The 24,787-nt window shown below is 37.4% G+C and overlaps 2 protein-coding genes and 1 long non-coding RNA gene across 10 annotated transcripts in view; 2 read left to right on the top strand and 1 right to left on the bottom strand.

Moving 5' to 3' along the window:
* The window catches only part of LOC110837201 (mariner Mos1 transposase), a 157,305-nt gene that overhangs the window by 96,249 nt on the left and 36,269 nt on the right, over positions 1 to 24,787 (top strand). The gene's annotated exons all lie outside the window — the stretch shown is intronic.
* On the top strand, positions 10 to 3,386 carry LOC147874129 (uncharacterized). Its single transcript, XR_015534649.1, has 4 exons — positions 10 to 238; positions 1,285 to 1,414; positions 2,721 to 2,765; positions 2,957 to 3,386. It is a non-coding gene; the product is annotated as an uncharacterized LOC147874129 (long non-coding RNA).
* LOC110829000 (C45 family peptidase tan) lies at positions 5,017 to 23,305 on the bottom strand. Of its 8 annotated transcripts, none has more exons than XM_087346900.1 (10): positions 20,994 to 23,305; positions 18,269 to 18,452; positions 12,119 to 12,218; positions 11,316 to 11,513; positions 10,556 to 10,663; positions 9,704 to 9,938; positions 9,063 to 9,239; positions 8,636 to 8,876; positions 8,155 to 8,351; positions 5,017 to 6,733 (listed from the first exon to the last, which is right to left on the bottom strand). In XM_087346900.1, the coding sequence occupies exons 2-10, from the start codon at positions 18,271 to 18,273 to the stop codon at positions 6,627 to 6,629; spliced, it is 1,368 nt and encodes a 455-aa protein (XP_087203026.1). In that variant the 5' UTR covers positions 18,274 to 18,452; positions 20,994 to 23,305; the 3' UTR covers positions 5,017 to 6,626. The 8 variants fall into 8 exon arrangements, with proteins under 8 accessions (XP_087203026.1, XP_087203029.1, XP_087203028.1 ...); XM_087346903.1 differs by having other exon boundaries at positions 18,381 to 18,452; XM_087346902.1 differs by lacking the exons at positions 18,269 to 18,452; positions 20,994 to 23,305 and adding exons at positions 12,982 to 13,034; positions 14,743 to 15,124.

Genomic DNA, 24,787 nt, shown 5'->3' with positions numbered 1-24,787 from the left:
GACATCCGAGACTGTTGCACGTGTGCGTCGCAGGTGTGCTTTACGAATTCCAATCTTTCTCGCGCAGGTTTTCGTATTTTATACGAACGACTGCGTTTCGTATTTACACATTATTTGTAGTTAAAGAAATACAAATTTTAATTACTACAAGTTATAATTTGGTTACATTCCATCCTAAATATACGAAGTCAATAATTAATATTAAATACTTTCTGTGTAAAAGGAAATAAATTTAAAGGTAATGAAAAGAGGCCTGAAGTGAATTTTGTAATTTAATTTGCCCTTGTTTAAAATTATCGTCGTATTTTATACTTGTTTAATTTTAAAGACGATTTTTGAGGGGCTCGGGCACTGTTGTACCCATCGCCCCTGGGCGAGGAAAAGTGTTTCCTTCCTTCGAATCCCGATTATTCATTTTGACTAATGAGAGAACGCCAGAAGGTCAGAACTCTGGGGAAAAGTGTCCTGGGTTCGATTTCCTTCAAGGGCGGTTTCTGTAGCTCTGAAACTAAGCGAGACAGAAGAAGGGCGCCAGGATCAGAGTTTTTTGCTTCGAATAGGAGATTGTCCATTTTGTTGAACTTTCTGAAGATTACAGTATTTGATTCTTTTTTCTTTATTTGGTTCTACACAAACAGACTTTACTGATCCACTGTCAGAACACTGATTAGTTTGTTTATTTGAACTATGATTTTGCGAATGATCAAAACAAGAATCAGATGAATGCTTGAGATCAGGCTGCTCTTGAAGTAACATGTTTATCTGGGAAACAGAACATGATGGAAATTGTTCATTGAACTTGTAATTGCCTTGCTGGGTGTTTTGATTCTGTTGGTTTTTATACCCTATCATCCCTTGGTTGCAGAGCCAGCCTTGAGAGTCTAGACTGTTATTATTCTTAGATTGCATGCTTACTAATTCCTTGCTTACTGCTCTGTAAGCTTCTGCAGACATTGGAGAACACATGCCAATATTCTCTGCAATTCCTATTCTATTACCACAACATGTATGAGATAAACCATGGCTATTACATGATACAGTTTTGTCGCTATGCTGAGCTCGACTACCCCTGTCTCTTTCTATCTGCTACGAAGTATTGTTCACTGCAGCTGTAACTCGGATTTCTGATATCCAAGGGGGAGGTTCTACATGACCGTAACTGTTGACATTTGTTGTGGAGAAAGAATTTTGTGATGTATATCCCGTCTGTGTACTGAATACTCCATTATACAAGGACTGTCCTTGGTTAGAAAACAAAGGATTGAATACTGGTGACTGTTGCAGCCCTCTGTGGAAAAGTGTCCTCCAGAACTTGCACTGTTATTAGGCAGCGAGACTGAAGTCTGTCCAACACTTGAGGACATTGCTGCTGCTGAATCTGACCCCACACCATATGGTGAAGAATACATTTGAGGTATTTCCATTACTTCAGTCTGTCAAAATCCTGCACGTTTGACAACTGAGTTCAGGTAGACTTTATAAAAGATCTTCCATAATTACCAGCCACAACACAGCTTGAACAAGAATCCATATGTGACATAACATTTGGTACCTGAAAAATTATGTAAATACAAAATTACTAGGCACTGTAAAACTGGGGAAACCTGTTACCTATAAGATGTAATTTCTGCGTGATTTGCTTTCCAATTTTGCTTTCACATTTACAAACTTGTCGAAATGATATACCGTACCTCACTTACCCACTGCCACAGGACTGACAATTATTGTGTGCTGTAGCACATACACAAGTACTATAGCCAAAAAGTCTCTCTCGGTAAAAGCAGAAACCTTTTATTTTGGCTGAATGTTGCTGAAATTTTGTAAATTTGTTTGGAGATTATCTAAATTTGGCATTTTAAACCCCGCTCAAATCTGAAGCCAAGAAACTTAGTAAAAACAGTATTCGTACCTTATATATCGTCAAGTTCTGAGTAATAATTCAATAAAACTACATTTCAGACAATCATAAGGAATACAAAACGTACAGCAGTGTAAGACAGCAATTTGTAGTAAAGGCACAACAAATAAACCTGACGGCTTCGTCAAGGCGTTTGTTATTTAACAATCTTATGAATTAAAATTCAATGCCATGATGATCTGATATTATTTTAGATAAGAGTAGTTTTTGTGCATTCCATGAATCCTAGATCAGGATAAGTAACAAGTCAGTGTACAAAAAAACAAAACACCACAATACAATAAACTAATGATTCACTAGAGGTTTGTGACTGGTTGATAAATTATAGGAACACTGTGTTGGACATTTGCATAACAATATTAGTTTTACATAATATAAATTCTGTATATTTATTGAGCAAGTCTGCTATTAATGTGAGATTTATAAATTCACTGTCAGGATCCTATCTTGTATTACTGTATCAATAATAATGAATGGTCCATTCTGTATATATATATTAGAGACCCCTTTCAAATGTCTTCTCACCAGTTTAAATATTTACAGCACTACAAATCTCAATACATCTAGAAAAATTTCCTAGTGTGTGACCTGTTCCATCCTGCAAACAGCATTATAAGTTGGCATCACATGTCTGCTTAGTATTATGCCATTAGTTTTAATTTATAATGAAGTTTTACATAGTCCCAGAATTCTATAAGTAATGCCTCCACATTAATGATACATCATCTTTCCTCACATTGTCAGTAATTTATATATATTATCCACTTAAAATAGAGTTGTACTAATTAGCACTTTTTTGCAGCTTCAAGACTTTGATCAACCCTGATATGAACAGACCTGGACCTGGGTAAGAAGCAGTTCACATCAGATTATATAACCTTCTGCCTGTGTCACTTTCTTCTAGTAAGTTTTGAACTGTGATAATGGGTTTGTATCTGCAATATGATAATCAAGGACAGAGAAGTATTCAGAGTAGCAAAGAACACATTTTTGTAATGATGTTGATTTTCAAACCGATTATTCTGTGTTGTTCCTCAGGCCTCCACGGCCACCCCAGAGGAGAATGGGTGGATTTGGGAGTGGCAGCATCAACAGTTGTGCCTCATGTTCCTCAGGATGGGGCTAAGAACTGTTCTCACAGACAATGTGCCTTTTGTGTTTAGTAGCTTCTCTGTCAACATCTTGAAGGACATAATATAGTGACATTGATGCTCATAATACAGATACTAGAAACAGGCACCTTGCTGAGAGGACAAAACCCATTCCATGTATATGAATCCACTAGGAACCTTTTAGTGACAGTTGGAAGAAGCCACACAGCACTGTTTTTGCCTTAAAATACTGCCATAAGAATTAACATAAAGTGGGATAAGTGACTTGGTATTTGATGTTACGTATTTCAGTGTGTACCACTTGCAACCAGAAACATATTATATGTAGTAAGACTTGAGGTTCTCACAGCGGTGAGTATGAAGATATCCGTCTTCTGGGTTGTTGCGCTGTGTAGTCTGGTCGATGTTAACCAACGTTTCAGAGGTCATACTGCCTCCGTCATCGCCCTGATGACAGAGGAAGTATGACCTCTGAAACGTTGGTAAACATCGACCAGACTACACAGCGCAACAACCCAGAAGACAGAATTCTTCATGCTCATTGCCCTGATGACGGAGACAGTATGACCTCTGAAATGTTGGTAAACATCGACCAGACTACACAGCGCAACAACTCAGAAGACGGATATCTTCATATTATATGTAGTCAAAATTAAGTTTAAATTCAGCACTCAGTAAAGATCATTTCTCTACAATGTTGAACTTGATTTGTGTTTAGAATTTGTTTTCTTGGCATGTTACCCAGCACTGCTTTATTAATCTCATTGTTTCAATAAAAATTCACAGTATTTAAAACAGTCGCAGTTCATTATGCAGTAATGCTGGTTGGCTGCTTGCAGCTCTTGACATTCTGGTGACCTACATATGATGTCAAAACTAATAAACCTGAATGAACAGGAGTAGTATTGACAGATGATGGGCATATACTGGATACTGCAATGTGTTTTACATTCATTGCTTGAATGCTTTTATTTAACATTGTGCACATAAGCATATGACCACCTCCTATATATTTTTTTGCATTTTCCATTTCATGTTTATATACTTATATTCAAGGTATGAGTAAACTGTAGAAAAATATTACTTTCTTGGTCAGTATTTTTCTTTCCTTTTCTTATATGTGTGTGTGTAAGATATGATTGAACACCCCTGTGGTGAAATATATGTAAATTGTAAAACAATTAAAGCTTTGTCTTTATACAGTTTGACATATTTCATTTGGATGCACTGGATTTCACTGTGAAGCTGATCCTAGAGTCCTTACTTAACATTACCAGTCATATTTGTATGTTGATTCATAATCTCAAACAGGACAAGGTCAATCGAAGAGCTAGTTTTCAAGTGGCATGCTTCACAAAAAAATTATTCGTTCTACATTTAAACCTGTCATTTTGTTTGTATTTGGCTATGGGATACTTAGTCAACACATCTGGATAGAATTCAGTTTACAAAATAATGTAGTCTGTTTGCATTTTGTTTTAAATCTCAGCCCCTGATTATAAATGACCAACAATAGGGTTACAAGATTGGGTAATGGCAAACCCTGACTGGAAAAGTCTTGGCATTCTTTTCTTTAGATGACACCACAAGCAACTTTGGAAAATAAATACTTTTACTTTTATAAAGCCACACCATAGTGTCACCTGTAACAGGTATCAAAGTAGAATAACAGAACTGAGTGCACAAGCTGCCACTACTGTCTGGAGGACAGTATATCTCCGAAGTACTGGCCTTTGTGATCTAGATTTATTTGGTAGAGAAGATAAGTAAAATAAATATAACCTGCCACCTCTCAACTATTAAAGCTAACAATTATGGCTTTTCAACAATATAAAATAAATTTAATATGTTTTCATTAATTTAGTGGAGTAAAAATATTAAAATGTCATAAAAATACAAATTGTTTACTACAGAACCACCTAGGGATGGTGCCAGGTTCACATTAACAAAGAGGAAAGATACTGACTGGATTAGTAATACAGTGAATTAACAAATTACTATTTTTATACTTTAATCAGATTTAACAATTAATCCTATTAATTTACATATAATATTCATTTTACTGTATCTTAATCAGTTGCATACAAACCAATAAAAATAAAAAATTATCCAACAAAATAGTTCTTAGAAACAATTTATCATCCAATATACTATCATATTGGCTGCAATTCAGTAACAATACCATACATAGTATCTTCAAAACTTCCACCCCACCCCCTCTACAAATATACATTCACATAGTTTTAGAAGTGTCTGACACAGGCTGTAATCACAAACAAGGCAAACATTGTATGTTATTCATTTAATGTATTTTCAAAATTAGGTCATAAAATTAACTTAAACACACACCTATTTCTAAGGAGCTGTCTCCCTTGTAAACAAAAATACGTACCTTCACTGTATAATCAAAACAGATTTTACCCTACATGTAAATGAGAACCTTGCTACTATAACATAACCTGAGGTACCTATGGAGGTGGTCTACAGAAATGAGAGTAGCAGCTGAATAAGCAGTAGTTATGCAGAACCAAAAATGGGTGATCTTCAATTTGGATGTGGGATAACAATTCATCATCATAAAAAATGTGTTATAAACTGTGAAGAAAGGTCACAGACAGCTCAGGATAAGGTCTCCTGGTAGCCTTTTGTAAGGATGTGTCAATGAAGATTCAGTTCCAATAAAAACAGAAATTATGTACTAGGTAAGTAACAACCAACTCCATAAGGAGTATCATGTTCCATAAAATTAGTTAATATTAATAAATGATACTTTTTATATCACCTATCTCATGAAAATACAATTTCATGTTGGTGACATAATGTTTGTATGCCACAGTACAGTGTAAGAAATCTCCTATTTAAGTATTTCCAATTTGCATTGTTTTACAGTGATGTCTTACCTAAAAAATTTAATTCATTTACCAATTAATTGACTGATTGAGTTTTTTTATTTTTTTTTATTTTTAGTGTTCTGTCTGACGACAGGTCCATATGAACAGGATCCTTCCATCCTTTTCTCGGACTGGGACCTGTTCATATACGTTCTTGGCAGATGATCCAGAAGTGGTTTGCCATTGCCTTCTTCTGTGTGTGAATGGAGTAGTTGTTGGGATGCCACGGAGGAAAACTCCGTGTTGCCTAGACCACGGCCTTGCCCAACACAAGTTATAAATTCGGGCACCGCCGGGAATCGAACCCGAGACCCCAGGCTTACAAGGCTAGTGTTCTGACCGCTAGACCACCGTGGCGGCACTGATTGAGTATGTTTGTTTAAGTATGATTCTGTGAATGAAAATCTGTTAAAGTTGTGGAAAGAAGCAGCCACAACCCCCCCCCCCCCCCCCCCCCAATAAGATTAGCTGCCTCCAGTGTGATCTGAACCTCAGACCTGAATATGAAGCAGGAGTACTAACCACTGAACAGTGCTATCTTGTCACTTGAGGACTGATAATTTCCTATTATGTCAGATACTATCTATGCTGTTGATATAGTTTTGTGACGCCCTCAACTGTGACCTAATTTCAATTCCCGCTTCTGGTTCTGAAAACAGCTTACAGGATAGGTTCTATATTATATTGCACATGTCACAAATGTCTTCACTTGACTGATGGCTTAAACTGAAGAGGCAGAACTATAACTGGTTCATTTGTCTTTGGATTATCTGTATAAATACTCCATGTTCGTCCAACACAGTCAAATATTCCTGTAATTGAGATGCAGATTAAGTTACAAAATGCACACAACTTACGTAAGTTCTACTTACTACACCGCATGTGACCTGTGTCTGACTTGGATGCAGACCCCAGCACAACAGTTTTACTATCAATCTGCAGTGCTTTAAACTGTAGGTAGAATTGTTTTCAGCATGGATATGGAAACTTAGTTGCCAGATGCATGTTACAAAAGTTTTTATTCACTTTTAAATTACTGGCCTTTCAGTGTATCAAAACTATTTTAGTTACAAGCTGTGCAACCAGCCTCCATCCAGTATTAAATATCTGTCCACTGATAAAGGACAATTTAATGTAGCATTAAAAGAATTACTTTCCTTCTGTTATACTGGAGAACATGAGGTGTGTAAATTTGGTTTTGTTTCTTTTTAAGCTTTACTTTACTCCCCCTTTTTAGGTGTTGAAGCAGGTACACAACAATAACCTCAGTTCATACTGGTGCAATCATGACCTGAGGCACAACAATGACCTTGGGTTACCATGCAATAATTGCCTAAAGCACAGTAGTGATCTCAGATCACAATGCAACAATAGCCTAATTGGTATGGTGTGAAGAATGTCGGTGTACTCCACAGAGAGCACACTTTTCCAGTCTTGTTTAAGTGTAGTATTGTTTATTGTAATTTAATTGTTCCTAACTTCTGTTTCATGTTGGCTGTGTTGATCATACCTTGACTTCCTAGTGACTGGGATCTGTGGAATGCATATAATCCAACAATGCATAATATTTACATTAATATTGGCAGGAACAGGATTTTTTCCATTAATCACCAATGTGTCCATACTGAGTCTGGGACCCATTTAGCCACCTATATAATGGGTACCAGGGGATATTTCCCAATGGATAAAGTACCCAGAGAATGAAACCAATTATTTGCCTTCATCTAGTGATATGTACCACAGTGGACCATATATCCACAATACCCATATGCCTACACGCTGTGCTAGTTAACTGCATGTACCTTATCATATTTCCATCTGTTATAAAGTCCTTCTGTCTTTCCACTTTTTTCCATTTCTCCACCCCTGATTTGGTTGCTACATGATCATAACCATTTTCTTTTTATAGACAATATAGTGATCTATAACTAGCACTATTTCATAGCTTAGCAATCATTTAATGTATAATATAGTTATAGAAGTAAATAAGTAGAAAACAGTGATGACAATGATTATATAGGTCAACTAGATGTGTTTTGAGTTGTCAAATGATGATGCATTTTCACAAAATTAATTGTGACCAGGCTAATAAAATTCACAAGAAATGGATTGGAAACAGTTAAGGAAATGTGGATAAAGAACAGGTTCTTTCACTAATATATAAATTATTATAAAAATGTTTAACACATGAAGATATGAAATACAACACCTGAAGATTTGATAGCCATCTTACCTACAGCCACAGTCTTAACATAATCATCATCCCCAGATTCACGGAAGATGGAGTACTCTTTATCAGACTGATCACCCAATATATTGATAACATCTCCTCTGGAATAAGGGCAAGGTAAACTGCTCATGGTGGCATGACGATGGTCGCTACTCGTCGTTATTTCACCACCTGCTTCAGGACTCTGCAGTCTCAAATACCTGCAAAAATACAATAAATCAAATATAAATTTTATACCATCAATCCTCCCTACCCATCCCTGAGATGTGTGATATTAGCAACAAACCAGCCTTCAGTTATGGCTACAAAATAGTGAAGATTTTGTCCATGGTGGTCTTCTAGTATGTGATACCATGTGGATTTTTTGGTATGTATCAATGTACAAGTCCACAAGGTGTCAACCCAGAAGACCACCATGGACATGTTCACCATCATGAGAACCTCAAATCTCAAATAATGAAGCTTTTATAAGTGTTTTACTTACTTGTTACAATGAAAGATGTGTTCTCCAGGACTAGCAGTAAAAATATTAAGAGCTGATTCATTAGCTCCACCCACTGCTGGTCCTACCTCTGCATTATGGAACAGTCTGTCCCCCTCTTGGTTTAGGAATGTCATATTGATACTGACTGCATCTCCAGCTCCACAACCAGAGTCCCGCAGAATCTGTTGTGCCTGGCTAAAGTTCTCAGCTGCTAGCAGAGCTCTTGTCAAAAAGTGGCGAGCTGTAAGTAAAATGCCAGGACCGTTCAGATTGCAAACACTTTGCTTTCAAACGTGTTTTCAGATTCGGGTCAGATCAATTCAATTCAATTTCAAAGGCTTGTGTCTCTTGTCTGCATCCCTTTCTACACATAAAAACAATTTCTTAATGTATAGACTTTCACTAACTGTAGGAGTGGTGGCCTTACTAAGCTTTCTTCTTCTTCTTGTATGGCTCTCCAGTCTGTATTCGGTCCACGGCCTCCTCAATTCTCCTCTTCCGTTCGGTCCTCTGTTAGGTCCGTCTGTCCGAGGCTTTGATCGAGGTTTCAAAACATCTTCCTTTTTATGGTGCAAGGTTGTTAGCCTTGTGACCAACCCCCAACCTGGAGGACCAGGGTATTGCCAGCATAGCTCTTTGGTTCACTGAGGTACTCAAGCCCCACCAAGGTGCAGGTACCATTAAGTGGGGCCTTACTAAGCTTTACTGATGCAAAATAATGTGGATTCATACTGTATAATTTGAACTACTGTCTTCCAGTAAATTATTGAGTCTTGGGTTATTAAACTATTTCTTAATTGAAACAGGACATACAGGATTAAATTGTACAATTATAAATGAAGACTTGAAGAAAATATGGAAGGAAACCTTCATGCTGTCTTTTGTCTTTTTCTTCTTTCAATTTTATATCCATATTTTCCTGGAGAGCCTGAGGAAAACCATAAAACACCTCAGTCAGGTAACCAGCCACCAGACTGAAATTAAAATCCAGGAACTCCAAAATATACAGCAGGAGTGCTAACAAAACCACGTTTGGTCTAGTTAATCAAATATGCTAGGTATACTTACGAGTCTTTCCAGATACCAGAGTCTTGGAACTGATAACATTGACAGAATAAACAAACCCATGATGATTATAGCTCATGGTGTATCCTGGCAGATGGCCTGCATAACACAGGGATGTGAACCGCTCCTCAGTTACTTTCCAACGACCTTGTGGCAAGTCAGAGATGATATGAGCTGACACAAAGTAGACATGATTCAACACTTCAGACAAAGCATCTTCAGTATGACCCAGAATCTCCTGGAATCAGAACAAAGATACTTCTTTCAGTTTATGGAAATTTGGGCTGAAGAACAACTTTTCTATATCTCCCTAACATTTATAAAAGTTCTGGGAACACATTATGACATCTACTTTCCTTCAATTGCTATATGCTGTGAGTTCAACATTCCAATGTGTTTTATAAAGAAAATATTCAATTACCTATTCTCTTCTACCTTTAGAAATCCATGTTAAAATGACAACTATTTTGAAGAATTTCTATGCAAACACATCCAATGAAATCATACACATGTTCCTGATCAAGGTAAGAATAGCCATACATAATCACAATAGCCACTTTGGGCTCTCACTGACTTCCTATGGACAGATGGGACTGGATTCACAAATTAATCTAAACATGAATACGTCAATTACATTAAATTATGCAGAACAATATGTTTACAAAATGTAATGGAAATGTACAAAATCACAATCAATTAAGATAATTTTTTCTTATTTTGAAGGTTCTAATTTGGGAAATGTTTTTTTTTTTTTTTTTCCAAATTTGATGTTACATATTTAGATGGTATTTGGCGAACAGGTAAAATGGATGGACACACAAGTACAAAGACACTAAAATCTGGTTCAAACTTTACCTCTCCAGGATTGTTGCAGCAAACAGTGGAACATCCTGTACCATGGGTTTTGGTTGGCTGCTCCCGCAAGACATTGGGCAGAATTTCATCCATATGAAGCAGAAACAACTGTAGCAAGAAACAACAGCAAATCAATCTGTATTCAATTTAGAATTATGTCTTGTGAGATATAACACTATAATTTTAGAAAGCAACAAATTTAAGAGGAATGTTCTGCCAAAAATTAATGCAATTCTCCATATACATGCTAATACAATCCAAAATTCACAATTATTCCCAATCACAATACAAGTCTCACACCTGTTAAACCAGTCTGGACACAATGGTGATGAGAAAAATCCTCGTCAGTGACCAGCCCATATCTCATTAAGTAGTACAAGGATAACAAAGGTGAGCAAAGAAATGGTTACTTCTCTTTATTATCCACAGTAACACTTTAGAAAATTGTCAGAAACACATTCTAAACTGAACACATTATGGACCTTATAATACAGTTCATATGCTCAGAGTCAAATTCTGGTATTTTGTTCTGGATAAACAAAGTCAGGATACAAAATTTGGTAAAACCTAATGAACCAAACAGGTTGTGTAAAAACTCAAGTGTAGTTTTAAATTCTTTAAATACAGTTTTTGTATACATTTTTCAAGTGTCTTAGTTAAAAGCAAATAACAATGGAGGTTCTCCACCTCCTATAAACTGCCACTGCAACACAAAACACAAGGTTTATTATGAAGTTCAGGAAAATGACAAAAACATCACCTTATAGAAGGGCACTTGAGCTCCATCAGCTGTTCCTTCTATCTCCTTCAAATACTGTGGGAAGTTCTGGCGGACAGATGATAGAGTCTCATGGTACACCTTCTGCCCAGCCTCTGTCTCAAACAGTGGCAGAAACACCTCGTTCAGTGGTTGTGAAGCAGCCAATAAACTATGAATGAAGCCTCTGAAAGTGCGTCCCTAGTGAAACAACACACCAATATTAGCATCAGACATTAGTGCAGCTGTCCTGCTACATGCTATGGAGGCACATGGGGAAGGAGGTACAGCTCCTACCCATTCATGATTTCTGGCACCGGATGGGGGTCAGTGGTCGGCATCAAACCCCAGCCATGCTTTTATCCCGTGACTGAAACCATGGTGCCCACTGTTTAGGAGACTGGCAATGAACTTTCAAATTTCAAAAAAGGTATGTAATATTCTGACTATCTCAGCAAGTACAGTCTTCTAAGTAAGGATTCTGTAATATGGAGTTAGTAGGTTAAATTATTTTATTTATGCATTCACTTTCACCATTTCAGTATTTTAAACTTAAACATAACTTTTTAAATTAAAACATATTTCCATTAAAGATGTATGTATTAAACAATATTGCTATAATTCTGTATCTCCTGTGGAGGCCACAGATGCATATGAGCTGCATGGCTGATGTTAAAGTTTTGTATTTATTCAAGACTTTTTTCAAACCCTTCTCCACAACACCAAAACAAAATCCTAAACTTCTGCCTCTTAACTGTACTCCTTATTACCCCCAAAATTTAACATAAGTCAACACTGTGACTTACCACGTCAAATCCAACTTCATAGTGAGTCCCACGTGTGTATAAAATGGGGATGCTGTTGCGGCGACCAATCTTCTCCACTACTGGCATTCTGTAACAGTGCCTGAAAGCAAGTACACAGATTGTATACTGAACAGCAAGTATCCAGAGTGAGTGACCTTGGTTATGAAACCAACACCTGATACTACTATGGCTTTATAGACACACTTTATCTTATTAGCTGGTCTCACAGTCAGCTGCTGATATAATAAAGGGATTCTCAACTTACTTCCTGCCCCCACCAACTCCACACTGGCACTGAGACAATAAACAGCTTTGTACTGTTTACTGGTGCTAGATCCACACTTATTCAAATAGGACAGAGGAACATACTGACAGTCTGCCTAATTATGAGAATATGTAATCACTTTTAGATGTTATCATTATTTAATATTTGAAAGAATCTCAATCTTGAAGACTAGCAATATCAAATTCTGTTTTCAGACTTATTTGTGGTTAACATGATTTACACTGCTCTGGTAATATGGCATCACTACAGTTCCATTTTGTCTAAATCATGTCATGATAGAATTAATATCCCATTTGATGTAACTTGTTCTTAACAGGATAATGTCTCTTGAGGACATCCACATTTGTGTTCTTTGTTTCACTCTGTATCAAAAGTACTGCAGTATTGGGTTACCATCATGAAGCTAATTTATTTTAATAGCGGAGTAAAATGTTTTACAACACACTTCTTACAGAAACTGTAATGACATAATCAAAAAGGTTGAAACTAGGTCTATGCAAACTATAAAATATGTTAAATACACGTAACATTTGGCAATTAAATAACAGAAATGATTCAATAAAATATAAATACTAACCTTTAGTAAGTATGGCCACATTCAAAGCACTTGCCTTCTGACTTCATACAGGACTGGAAACATTGATGGAAGTAACTTCCTTAAAGTGATATGAATATTGTCAACACATTCTTATAAATGTCTTCAATTGCTTCAAAATGAGGCCATTTCAATGAGATTTTCATTTTCAATTCTATGATAAAGTCACACAGGGCTAAGTCAGGAAATATAATAGATATTCCAACACTGGCAGGTGCCTTTTTGCTAAAACTGCTGAACTAAAGTGCTGTAGAAATGCAAAATCCACCTGTCTAACCAATAACTTTGTCTTTCCTGATGAACGTACTGCAATAAGTCCCCAACCTTAACAGAGAATGTCTGACAGACTGTCTGTCTGTTTTTGAAAAATAAATTATTAATGATAATTCCTTTGACCTTGTTGGTGCCAACAAATACCAGACTTCAAAGAATAAAAAGAGAAACCACAATCTAATGTTTCATTCTGTTATGTTTGTTCCTTCATATCTAACTAGTGTGTGGTTCACTGATAATCAGTGTCCTAGATTTGTGAATCTACTATCCAGTGTTCACTACCAGAAAGTGATAACTGAGAAAGTATGTCACTTGTTTTGTATGAGAGATGTATCTCATATTCAAGGAGGGTCATAAACAGCAAGTGCCTAGAAACTAAATGCTCATGCAAATATTTGAATCTAAGGATAAAGTTGACAATTTGCAATATTACACAACAATTTCACAGGTCACCTACTTTGTTAGAGGAGTTAAATAATCAACCTTATATTCCTTACCCATTCTAATTACCCTCAGCTTTTAATACAGTATTTCTAAATAACCTAAAACATTAACAAATTAACTTGCACCTCCTGCTGCAGTCTTATGGTCCTTAAGAGTAATTTAATAGGATACCCCCAATATATAATATAAACTGTGACATTGCAGAAAATATCATTGGGCTTATTTCCGTGTTAGATAGTAAGATTGTCACACTTTAGGTGGAACAGGCATTTACCTATTGTTATGGACCAACCTGATTTCTAGATAATAATTTAACCTTCTGACACATCCAAGAGTCAGTTTGATATTGACCTTGATTACACTATTCCATTCTATAACATAATTAGACAAAAGAAATGGACCCTACCCATTAACCTTCTGTGGTTCCACTTCCTTTACCTACACCCATAACACAGAAAACAGGTGTGTATGAAACACTGATAAATCTATATACTATGGTGAAACTAATACTGTAAACTGAAAGTAAAATTCTGTTGGGCCTTCTCAGTTGAAAGTACAGTATTCACCTTACCAAGGTGACTGATTGCCAGATACAATGTGAGAAGAAACATTAGATCAGATGTTTTCAATACAGTGTGAACAAAGTTATTTTGTTACCCTAAGCTGAATCCAATATTCACAATGAATTTCAAACATAGTTTTAGCACATTATTTTTGAGGAAGAATACACAAGTTAAAAAACTGTCAGTGGAACCACGGTTCCGGAGAATTTGACGCAAATACGGCATACCTGCTTTACAATTGAGTAAAGTTTGATTAAGACATTGCTTATTTAACTTGAATTAGTTACGCTTAAGATGGGTCTGTGGTAGATGAATGTAATGTAAAGTAATGTAAGGTAATGTAAGGTAAGGTAATGTAATGTAAGTTAAGGTAACTATGTGGGTAACCATTGTTGTTTATTTGTTGATAAACAGATGACGTTTCCTAGGTAACATAACAATGAAGTTATACTTTTTCGTTTACCTTTTTCATAACACTTTTTCGTAACACATTTTTTCCGAATGACACTGACCCTAAAATATAGACGTATTTACGTCAAAAAAAGAGTTTGATATTTTACTGCAATTGGTGAGCCATGCCTCGCCTCTCGACGTTCTTTGGAGTCGCTGGCTTCGAGGCCCTGATGAGACAGCAGGGCAGACGGTCTGTGTGTGTCCGTCGGGAATGAACGACTCCAGGAGAAAGGTTGAAGGCAGGTCTGTTTTGGGGGGTCTGGTTTGACGTGTCGTCATATACCCAACCGGAGACTGAGCCGGCCTCTGGGATTGTTTTAATCTTTTCGGTCGCCAGTAGGGCGCAAATTGGTAGCAGAGCGTGGTTACGGAAGTTTTTTTTTTTTTTTTTGGGGGGGGTGGGGTGGGGGGCTTGTGACCGCTCCTGATTTGTCTTTTGGTATTCCAATCTTTTTGACGATTGTTAAGAGTGTTGTGGTGGGCGTGCTGTTGGGGCACCGTGTGGCACACACAGGTCCTCTTGTGGCCTGCCGACCTTGCCTGCGTTAGCTCTTGTTTATTCTTGACCGAACTAGGGGAGAAGTTGGTTAGGTGGGGCGTTGGATGCGTCCCGACAGTAAGTCCCCTGGGGTTTGGTTTATACGAGGTAGGGTGTTACGGTTTGGAAGGATTATTTTGTATTTTTAAGCAGGTGATTTGTTTAATTGTGTATTTTATTCTATTTTGGTTTTCACTGGGTGTTCCTTTATTTAATTACTTGGTCTTCTTTTCTTTGGTGTTCCCTTTCCTTCTCTCATGGCTCCCGACAGTTGGTTGGGTCTACGACCTGAGCAAGGACATTGTGAAGCTGTGCGAGAAGTATCGGGTACATGCGACGGGTCCGCTGGCCGAGCTTCGTCCCCGCTTCGTGGCCTTTTTCAGAACGCAGGAAATTTCGGCGATTCATGTGGAGGTAATGGGACGTAGATTTCCGGTTGACGTTAAATTGGCTGAGGTTCAAACCGGTGATCTCCCTTCGGCTGATGAGCTAATACCCATAGATGATCCTCCTGGAACGTCCTCCATTCACAGCCCTCATATGCACGTGGTGTTAGGATTGGTGAAGTCCATGGATGCGGTGGGCGGCAGATCTCTGAAAGCGTTATTGACCTTTTTGATGAAGGCCAATTCGTTGGTTAAATTGGGCCTGGTCAGGGAGGACGAAATCCTTTCGGCTCTCCTTCCTAAAACAGTAGGGCGGGTAATGCAAACGATGGGCGATTGTTTGAGGTTTAATCTCGCGTGGGGTCAAACCCGACAGATGCTCGTGGAGGAGTTTCTGCCATCTCGTTTGCTAGATGACCTTAAGGTAGAATTCGTCAGTCGTCGATTTCAGTCCGTCGGTGACTTTGTAGACTCCGTGGTTAATTCCGCTGAGGTTTTGCCAGGTTTTTCTCAGGAGGTTGAGATTGTGGATCTTATTCTACAGAATATGGATCCGGGGCAGAGGGCCCATTTTGTTTTTTTCTAAAAGGCCGAGGGCAGTGTTGGATCTATATGCGTTGGGTCGTGAATTATCTGTCTGGTTGCCGGTAGGCAAAGGTTGGACGCCCTTGGCGCCGCGTCTTCCTAAGGGCGGTATCGCACTACGATGCCAACGGGATGCCATGGCGCAGCTGCCAGCATCTCGGCCAAACTTAATGCATTAATTTAGTAGTCTTATAACGCACCTGGCATCCGTCTGGCAGCGCTTCCAACTTGGCATCGCTGCCAACCAAGATGCCAAGTTCAAATGCTACTGGCATCGCTGCCACGGCCAAGGCCAAATCAACATCACATGACAGTCTGGCCAGTCCATTGACGTCCGTGCGTGAATGTGCTTGTGTGTATTTCTGTTTCTTCCAAACATGGATAATTTCGACACCGAAAGATTAGTAATTGAAATTCAGTCCCGACCATCACTATGGGATTCATCTGCTATTAAATACGCAAACCGGGACTTGAAAAAAAGAAACTGGGAAGAACTTGTGGAAATATTTGGAGGAGATTTATTTACAGTAGAAAAGAAAGAATTAGCTAAGAAGTGTTTCTATGGATTTATTTGTGGGGCCGCTTTCCAATATGGCAACTTGATTTAAAGTTTTTTTGTTTAGCAATCTATATATCTATCTATATATCACAAATAATGTGAATTAAGAAGAAACCTGCTTTTATAATGTTTTATTAAATAAAGTTTGTTCATGTAATATTACATGTGATTTGCATGAACTGAAATATTTCAAATTCAATAATGGTATGGACGTGCAAAGAGTGTGTATGGAGAATTTTTTTTACTTATTTCTTTGTTATAGAATTGAAATTCACTCCAGGTATGTAGTTTTGATAAAGGTAAATCTCATTTTCTCAAAAGTGATAAAAGTGGACATTTCTCCTTGCTATTAGCAAGGAGAAATGTCATTTCGTGATCTCATAATGTTGATCCATCTGTTCGCTCGACTGGCGTCGAAAGCTGGCAGCTTGTCTGGCGTCTTTTTCTGGCAGCTGGACGCCATAGTATCGCTGTTGGTGTCGCTGCCATGGCATCCTAGTGCGATACCGCCCTAAGCAAGGGATAACAAGCGAGCTGCATAAGCAGCATGGGGGTGTCATATGAAACTGGGAATCGCTTGTTGTGTCCTACATGTGAGACCGCAATTGAAGCACACGGTCTTCCTGCATATGCACATTCCGTGTACTGCATGGTCAGAGCTTTCTTGCGCATGCGCATTACTGGCCAGCACAGCGACTCGTGCGAAAATATCAAAATATTTGATCTCGGACTTTGTCCGCTGACCGCTTGGCTGTAACCTAGGACAGCGCCACACAAACTGCCAGTTTGATATTTCCACTTCACCCACGCAATTCGCACCGCTCAGATTTAAACTGCCCAAATGGATTTGTGTAGGCGGGCAGATTTTAAGCCGCGAGGTTGATCGAATATTTGGAGACATCAAATTTAAATTTCTGTTTAATTATCTCGACGATCTGTTGGTTTATTCCAGCACTTGGGATGAACATATCAGACACCTAAGGGAGGTCTTTTCTAGACTACAAAATACCGGTTTCACTCTAAACCCAGCCACGGTCGTGTTAGGGGTTCAGGAGATCAGCTTCCTCGGCTGCAGGCGTCCGCGTTAACCCCGAAAGGGTAAGCGTGATAAAAGAGTTTCCGCCACAGAGAAACTTGAAACAAGTTCGGCTTTTCTTATCCTATGACCGCACCACCTCCCGGCCTCTGGGATTGTTTTAATCTTTTCGGTCGCCAGTAGGGCGCATTGGTTACTGGTCCCATGCTCACCCCCTCTAGTACCACCTTTTGTTGGTAATCTGTGACCACAAAGGCAAAATATTCACAGCCATTCTCCATACCTGGAGGCTCTCTCCTCCATCCACAACTGGAGGGTAAGCCATGGCATGGATAAATTGGTAAAGAAACAATGAATTGATGTCATATATTGTTAGAAAAATACTTCACTATCATTCTGCTTGTCTTGTCTATGTTCTAAAATGTCACTTACCCCATTCAGAGCTGAGCAATTCTGTTCCATTATGTACACTGCACGCTATGTTGGTGAACATGATGCATGTTAATAAAAGGATGAGCCCAAAAGTGGCATATAGTTCATGTACCTGTAACTGATTTGAAATTAGTAACAGCCTGGCTCTCTAGCCTCTGACAACTTGTTTCCTACACTTCTTATCCTGGAAAAAGAAAGAAATTGAAAATTAATATTCTCCTGTTGTGATAAAATAAATATAAGATTACATTATTCATGCTACTTTATTATTGCATTCGATATTATGTATGGAACCAGATAAATACAACTTCTAAAAATTTACATTTTGTGTTATTTTTTATTATATCCTACATGTTCAAAATGAATTTTTAGTCATCTTCATGGGTAAACACAACAATGTCTGACCTAAGGCACATTAATGGTTAATTAGGAGACAGGCATGAAGCAGAGAATAACAGTTAGAGCAACATAACATCAAAAGGACACAATGCACCAACAAAAAAGTCTGACAATAAATCTCAAAATATATATGACAGCAATGCAAAATACGATGGTCTCCTGACAAGCAAAAAACAAAAGTAATTTAAAGTACATAAGATAAGCTATCAGCACCACAAGAACACACAATGTCAACAAACACAAATCAGAATAAGACTACACATAACATGACAGAAGCTGGAACTACAACTTCACTAAATTCTTAAAATTTGTGCATACTGCTATTTTAATCAATAATGCAGTATGAAAAATGACACTCATGAGGAAGGTAGGAGGAGATTAAATTCCGGAAATGCTTGCTACTTCTCAGTTAAAAATATTTTGTCTTTTGTCTGATTTCTAAGAACCCAAAAATTAAAGTATACAAAACAATAATCTTGCCTGTTGTTTTGTATGGGTGCGAAACATGGTCTCTCACTCAGAGGGAGGAACACAGATTGCAGGTGTTTGAGAACAGGGTGTTGAGGAGGATATTTGGGCCTAAGAGATAAGACGATGGGGCGTGGAGAAAACTGCATAATGATGAGCTTAGAAATCTGTACTCCTCCCCAAATATTGTCAGGGTGATTATGTCAAGAAGAATGAGATGGGCGGGACATGTAGCGCGCATGGATGGGACAAGAGGTGTGCACTGGGTGTTGGTTGGGAAACCTGAAGGGAAGAGACCGCTGGGGAGACCTAGACGTAGATGGGAGGATAATATCAGGCGGGATCTATGGGAGATAGGAGTTGAAGGAAACTGGATTTTGTTGGCCCAGGACAGGGTCCGGTGGAGGGCTTTGGTTAATTTGGTGATGAACCTTCGGGTTCGGTAAGCCATCTAGTTAGTTAGTTAGTTAATGCAGTATGAAAAAATATGGAATTTACAAATATCTTCATGTAATTTTAGGTTGTGGTCATATAAGTTGTGACATGCATTCATGTAGGTGGTTACAAACATTTTTGATGAATGTGCTGCCTCCATCTTCAAGATACATTTTCAATGCAGTGAAAATCTCATATTTACATGTGATGTTTCAAGACAATAAACAATTAAGTACATCTGACCAGAAGCTTTTATATACCCTTGAAAATGACTGTAAAAACTCAGTCCCAGTATGTGAGATATAAAGATTGCTGTCTTTTGAGTGGTAGCAAAAAAGTCTGGTAGAAGTTTACCAACATTTCAAAGGTACCTGCTGTCTCCATCATCAGCGCAACGATGACTGCTATCTTCATACTTTGCGTCCTGTATTCTTGTGATGAGACATGAACATGTACTTAGATTCTCTGCACATACATCTAGACTAACTTCCTTACTTACATCTAATATTTTTATGTGATTTGCTTCACAGCACTTACTGATTTCTCATAACAAACCAATATAATCACCATAAATGAGAAACTAATGCGTCCATTCAATTCCAGTCCCTTCTGATTTTGTTACCTTCCTTATGGCATATTAAAAAATGTTGAGAAACAATAACAATAAAGCATCCCTTGTTTCAAACCACTGTTAGTAGGAAATTCCATCAAAAGTTTACCTATACAAACTTTACTACAGATTTCATTCAAACACATTTTAATTAACCCAACTAGTGTCACTGGTACACCACATTCAATGGTAGCTGTACAAGACTTCTCCCTAAGTCATAGCAATTTTGAAGCTGGTGTACTGTCTTAATGTACTCCATTTTTATTCCAGCATTTGATGAATGCAGAATATTTGACAAGTCACCCTCGGCGGACTAGTGGTTAGCATGCTTGCCACTGGACCCAGGGTTCACGGGTTCAAACCCGGCCAAGGTCAATGGATTTTTAAGGTTGACAAAAATCCGTAGCACAACTTCCTTCAGAGGGGAACTGAAGCCGGCGGTACCATGTCGTAGTTTTACAGCATGTAAAAGAACCTTACAAACATGAATAAGATGTTTCATAGGCAAAATTCAGTGGCCATTTCTCACCCAAGTCTCTCCTGATTCACTAACAGATGGCTGTAGTTGACAAATCAGTATTGAGTAGAAATTGTGGACAGGCAGTGGGCTTGTCACTCACTACTCATAAATGCACACTTGAAAAGACATAGAAGCCTCCCACAGGGGAGGAGGTCAAGTCTCGACTTCAGGCTGTTGCGCCATAGGAGAAGAAGAAAGAATATTTGACAGACTGGCAAAATGTAAAGCATATTTGTATTATTTCATACAATATTAAATAAATAAATAAAAGATCATCAAAGAAGAAAAGATACCTGATTAGTCCATTTGGAATTTGTTGGAGAGACAGCAACACAAGTACGCTTTCTCAGGGCTCTCCCACTTCCATCAATATTCACTACTCCATTCCTTCCAGAGCTGAGCCATCATCCAGAGCCACTTCACAGTTGATGAAATAACAAACTGGCCATGGAAGACATCTTGAGCTACAGAACTTATTTACAACAAACTGTTAATGTAGCGCAAGAGAAACAGTAGCCTTGATATTGAAGACTTAGACTGTTCATCATCTTACTTACAAATGGGGTCAAAACAAGCACACTAGATAGAGATTTTACTGTCTTGCCTGATAAAAACAATGGGAGGTCAGAGAACTGAGAAAACATAATGTGATAAACTAGCAGCATAAAATATACAAATGTAAACACAGTATAAGCATTACATGTCACTGGAGCCAAAATATAAAGGCCTACTTATATTGTTTTCTAATGAGCAAATGTTATGCAACCTGTACATGTGTGTTTAAACACATTACACATTTTTAAAGTTGTTTATGGTAAAGCAAAGGATGCATCAAACAAACTATATTCTAATTTTACTAGAACAAAATACTGTGTAAACACATGCAGGTCTAAAATAACACAGGTATCTAATGGATACAAATACTGACATTACAAAGGAACTCGCACTTCACAGACTTCCTCATAAAGTAGAAGAGTACAGTATTTGTAAAAAATATGTGAATAGTATGCCTATTCATGTTTTCAGAAAGTACAGAAAATAATAATACTTACATATTTCATTTACCAACATTTATGTGAATTGTGTTAAATTTCAAGTGGTTAATACCATTAAGAAACACCAATGTTTCTTTTATGTTTTATCAAATTCCTCCTGAAATTCTGCCACTTCTTGGCTAGTTACTGAAACTTAAGAAACTGTTTACTTCTGCTTCAGAATCTGAATGCCACTCCTCTGAACACTTTGCCTGACAGCTGCAGACCTCTCACAGTTTCTGAAGGGTCATTATCAAACTTAAATGGTTCTTAAAAAAAAAAAAATATATATATATATATATATATATGCACGCACACACAAACACATGAATATCTCCACACACTGTTAAAACTAATGAAACATTTCGTAAAAACAGAACGATTCAAGAGAAGTGCGCCAAAACTTTGAGTGTCCAGTAACCTAATGGTTTTGGGTAAAAAAGGTCATATTAACTCCTTATTGATGAGCATGTATGTAGAATGAGCAGAAGAATGCAATGCACATAACTAGTGGTAGTGATACAAACTTTTAGTTGCCTCAAAATAGTCTCTAACAGCTGACTTCTGTAATACAGCAACAAATTCCCAACATTTTGTACCACGAACTTCCTCCTATTGTCAAAGAAAGCTACACAGATAAAGGTGTGGACTGCTGGAGAAGAAATACAATACAGAAAGGCAAAAATACACAGTTAGTTGGAATGATCTGAATGCCACAGTTAAGGAAATGATTTAATATTAAATACTTACAAATCTTTGATCTAAGATAGTAATAGCAGGAATGAAAAAATTGCATAATGAGGAATTTACTTTGTAATCTTCAAAAAATATTTTTATGGTGATCAAATTAAGGAGGATGACATGGGCAGGCATGTAGCAAACGAGACATAAGAAATGCATGCAAAATATAGTCAGCAAACCTGATGGAAGAAATCACTTGGAAGACCTAGGCATGGGCAAGGGAATAATACTAGATTGCATCTCTAAGAAACACGGTGTCAGCTTACCATCTGGAATCATCTGGTTCAGGGCTAAAACCAGTGGCAGGCTCTTGTGAACCCAGTAATGAACATTCCATAAAGATGGGGAATTTATTGACCCACTGAACAACTTTTAGATTCCAAAGGTCTTTGCCCCATATAATTAGTTAGTAACAGACCTCTGAAGAATAAAAACAGTCCTACTAAGACATTATTTTTATTAAGCAGTACAAATATAATTGTTTAACGTTTAAATTTTTAAGACATTTTCTTCTTTGACACATGCAAAGAAGTAGTACTATAAACATCGATTATAATAAAAGAGTGCTCTGGTATGGGTGATGACATAAGGTAATAAAACAGATTTCCCTATTAGCTACAGTATGTTCAAAAATACATGCAATAATTATACAGCAAGGTCTCCAGATAGAGATAAAACTAGCCATAAAAATCATCCTTTTAAACCTAATTTCCTTGACAGCCTTGTTATATCAAATCGGTGCCTCCCCCCCACCAATAGGTTCCGAAGAAACTGAAACTCAGTATAAACATCATGTCACTGCAGGCTACCCAATATTAACATACAATTTTGAAATTTTGTGACATAAAAGATATTAAAAATGTGTGTATGAGAATGCAAAAAAGCATGGCTGTTATGCAAAACCTAAATAAAACTTGTTTAATGGTGATAAATAATAGACCACTAGAATTAAGTGTGTCAAAGTTTATATATGGGTAGATTATAAAGACACCAACAAATTTTGTATTAAAAATTTGTTCACATGTTGACAGTTATAAATATAGTGGGGTGTGAATTTCTGAGAATATATTCAACAAATTTAACCAACAAAATCTGAAGCAGTGAAGATTATACAGAGGAATTAGAAATAAATCATGCAATTAATAATTTATAGCTTCATTATATAGACTGAAGCATTTGAAGGAACACAGATGTAAGTTCTACCCAGAAAGTAAAAGACATGCATATTAAAGCCAAATGTGCAAGTTTAAAAAAAAGGAAGTAACAAAAATCAAGTTTTCAAGACAAAAATCTTTACACACTTACTATTAAGAATTTACACAGTCCTGTCAGTGCAGAGGGTAAGAAATTGCAAGACCATTAAGAACAGAGAGCACATTAGAATTTAGGAGGCAGTCGTAGCCTACTTAAAGGTACTATCCCAGTATTAACCTCAGAAGACTGAAGAAAACCATGAACCTCAGGCAGAGCAGCCAAATAATTCCTGGGCTCAAGTCCACAGTGACTGCTACACAAAACTGGTTAACTGAAAGAAATTACACAAATCATAAAAACAGCCTTCTGAGGTGAGAGCACAGATCTAATCCGTATTTCAAGGCATTGTTTTATTATTCTGCCATGCCAGGCAACCTCCTATGAATAAATAAATAGAAATATAAACAACAAAGCCTGTATTTGAATTATTCAGTCTCTAGCTCATGTCTTATTCAGGTGTTTCACAACACTCTAATGAGAGGACTTTCAATCTTCAGACAAGGTCAGACTGAAAGTTATCTGGGTCAGAACATCAACAGAATCAATTAAATGTCTGTCCCATCCAGTATCACAGACATGCAACAGATAGCATCTGTCTAAGACTATACCATACCAACTTCTAACATGAAAATAACATTCTGAAGGCAAACCAAACCTGAAATACACATAACCATTGCCACTAACAAAATGACAGAAAAACAAGGTTCAACCAGTGCACTCACATTTGTATTACCATGTAGAAAAAATCTGCATTATTTGTAAATAAAGTACATACACAAAAAAGGCAGTCCAAATTATACAGCAGGGGTTCTCAACCATTTCCAAAGACAGGGCACAGACTCTTGGGCTGCTGCAATGTTACAAATGAGGGCAAATTACTGAAACCTCATGGAAATTTATAAAAAAATGGTACTAACATAGGCTACTATTTCAAACAGGCTCACACATTACTCAATAACTATCTGAAGAAATCAGTTACTACTTGGCAATTTAATTCAATGTTCTTGCTTGAGCAGCCTTTCAATATGAGGTTTAATTTTTGATGCAAGCATCCCTCC

This window comes from Zootermopsis nevadensis, unplaced genomic scaffold, assembly GCF_977971745.1.
Source record: "Zootermopsis nevadensis isolate Lab colony 2312 unplaced genomic scaffold, Znev_1.0 Znev_ptg000011l, whole genome shotgun sequence".
Taxonomy (NCBI): Eukaryota; Metazoa; Arthropoda; class Insecta; order Blattodea; family Termopsidae; genus Zootermopsis; species Zootermopsis nevadensis.
This window is presented reverse-complemented; position numbering and strand designations above follow the sequence as displayed.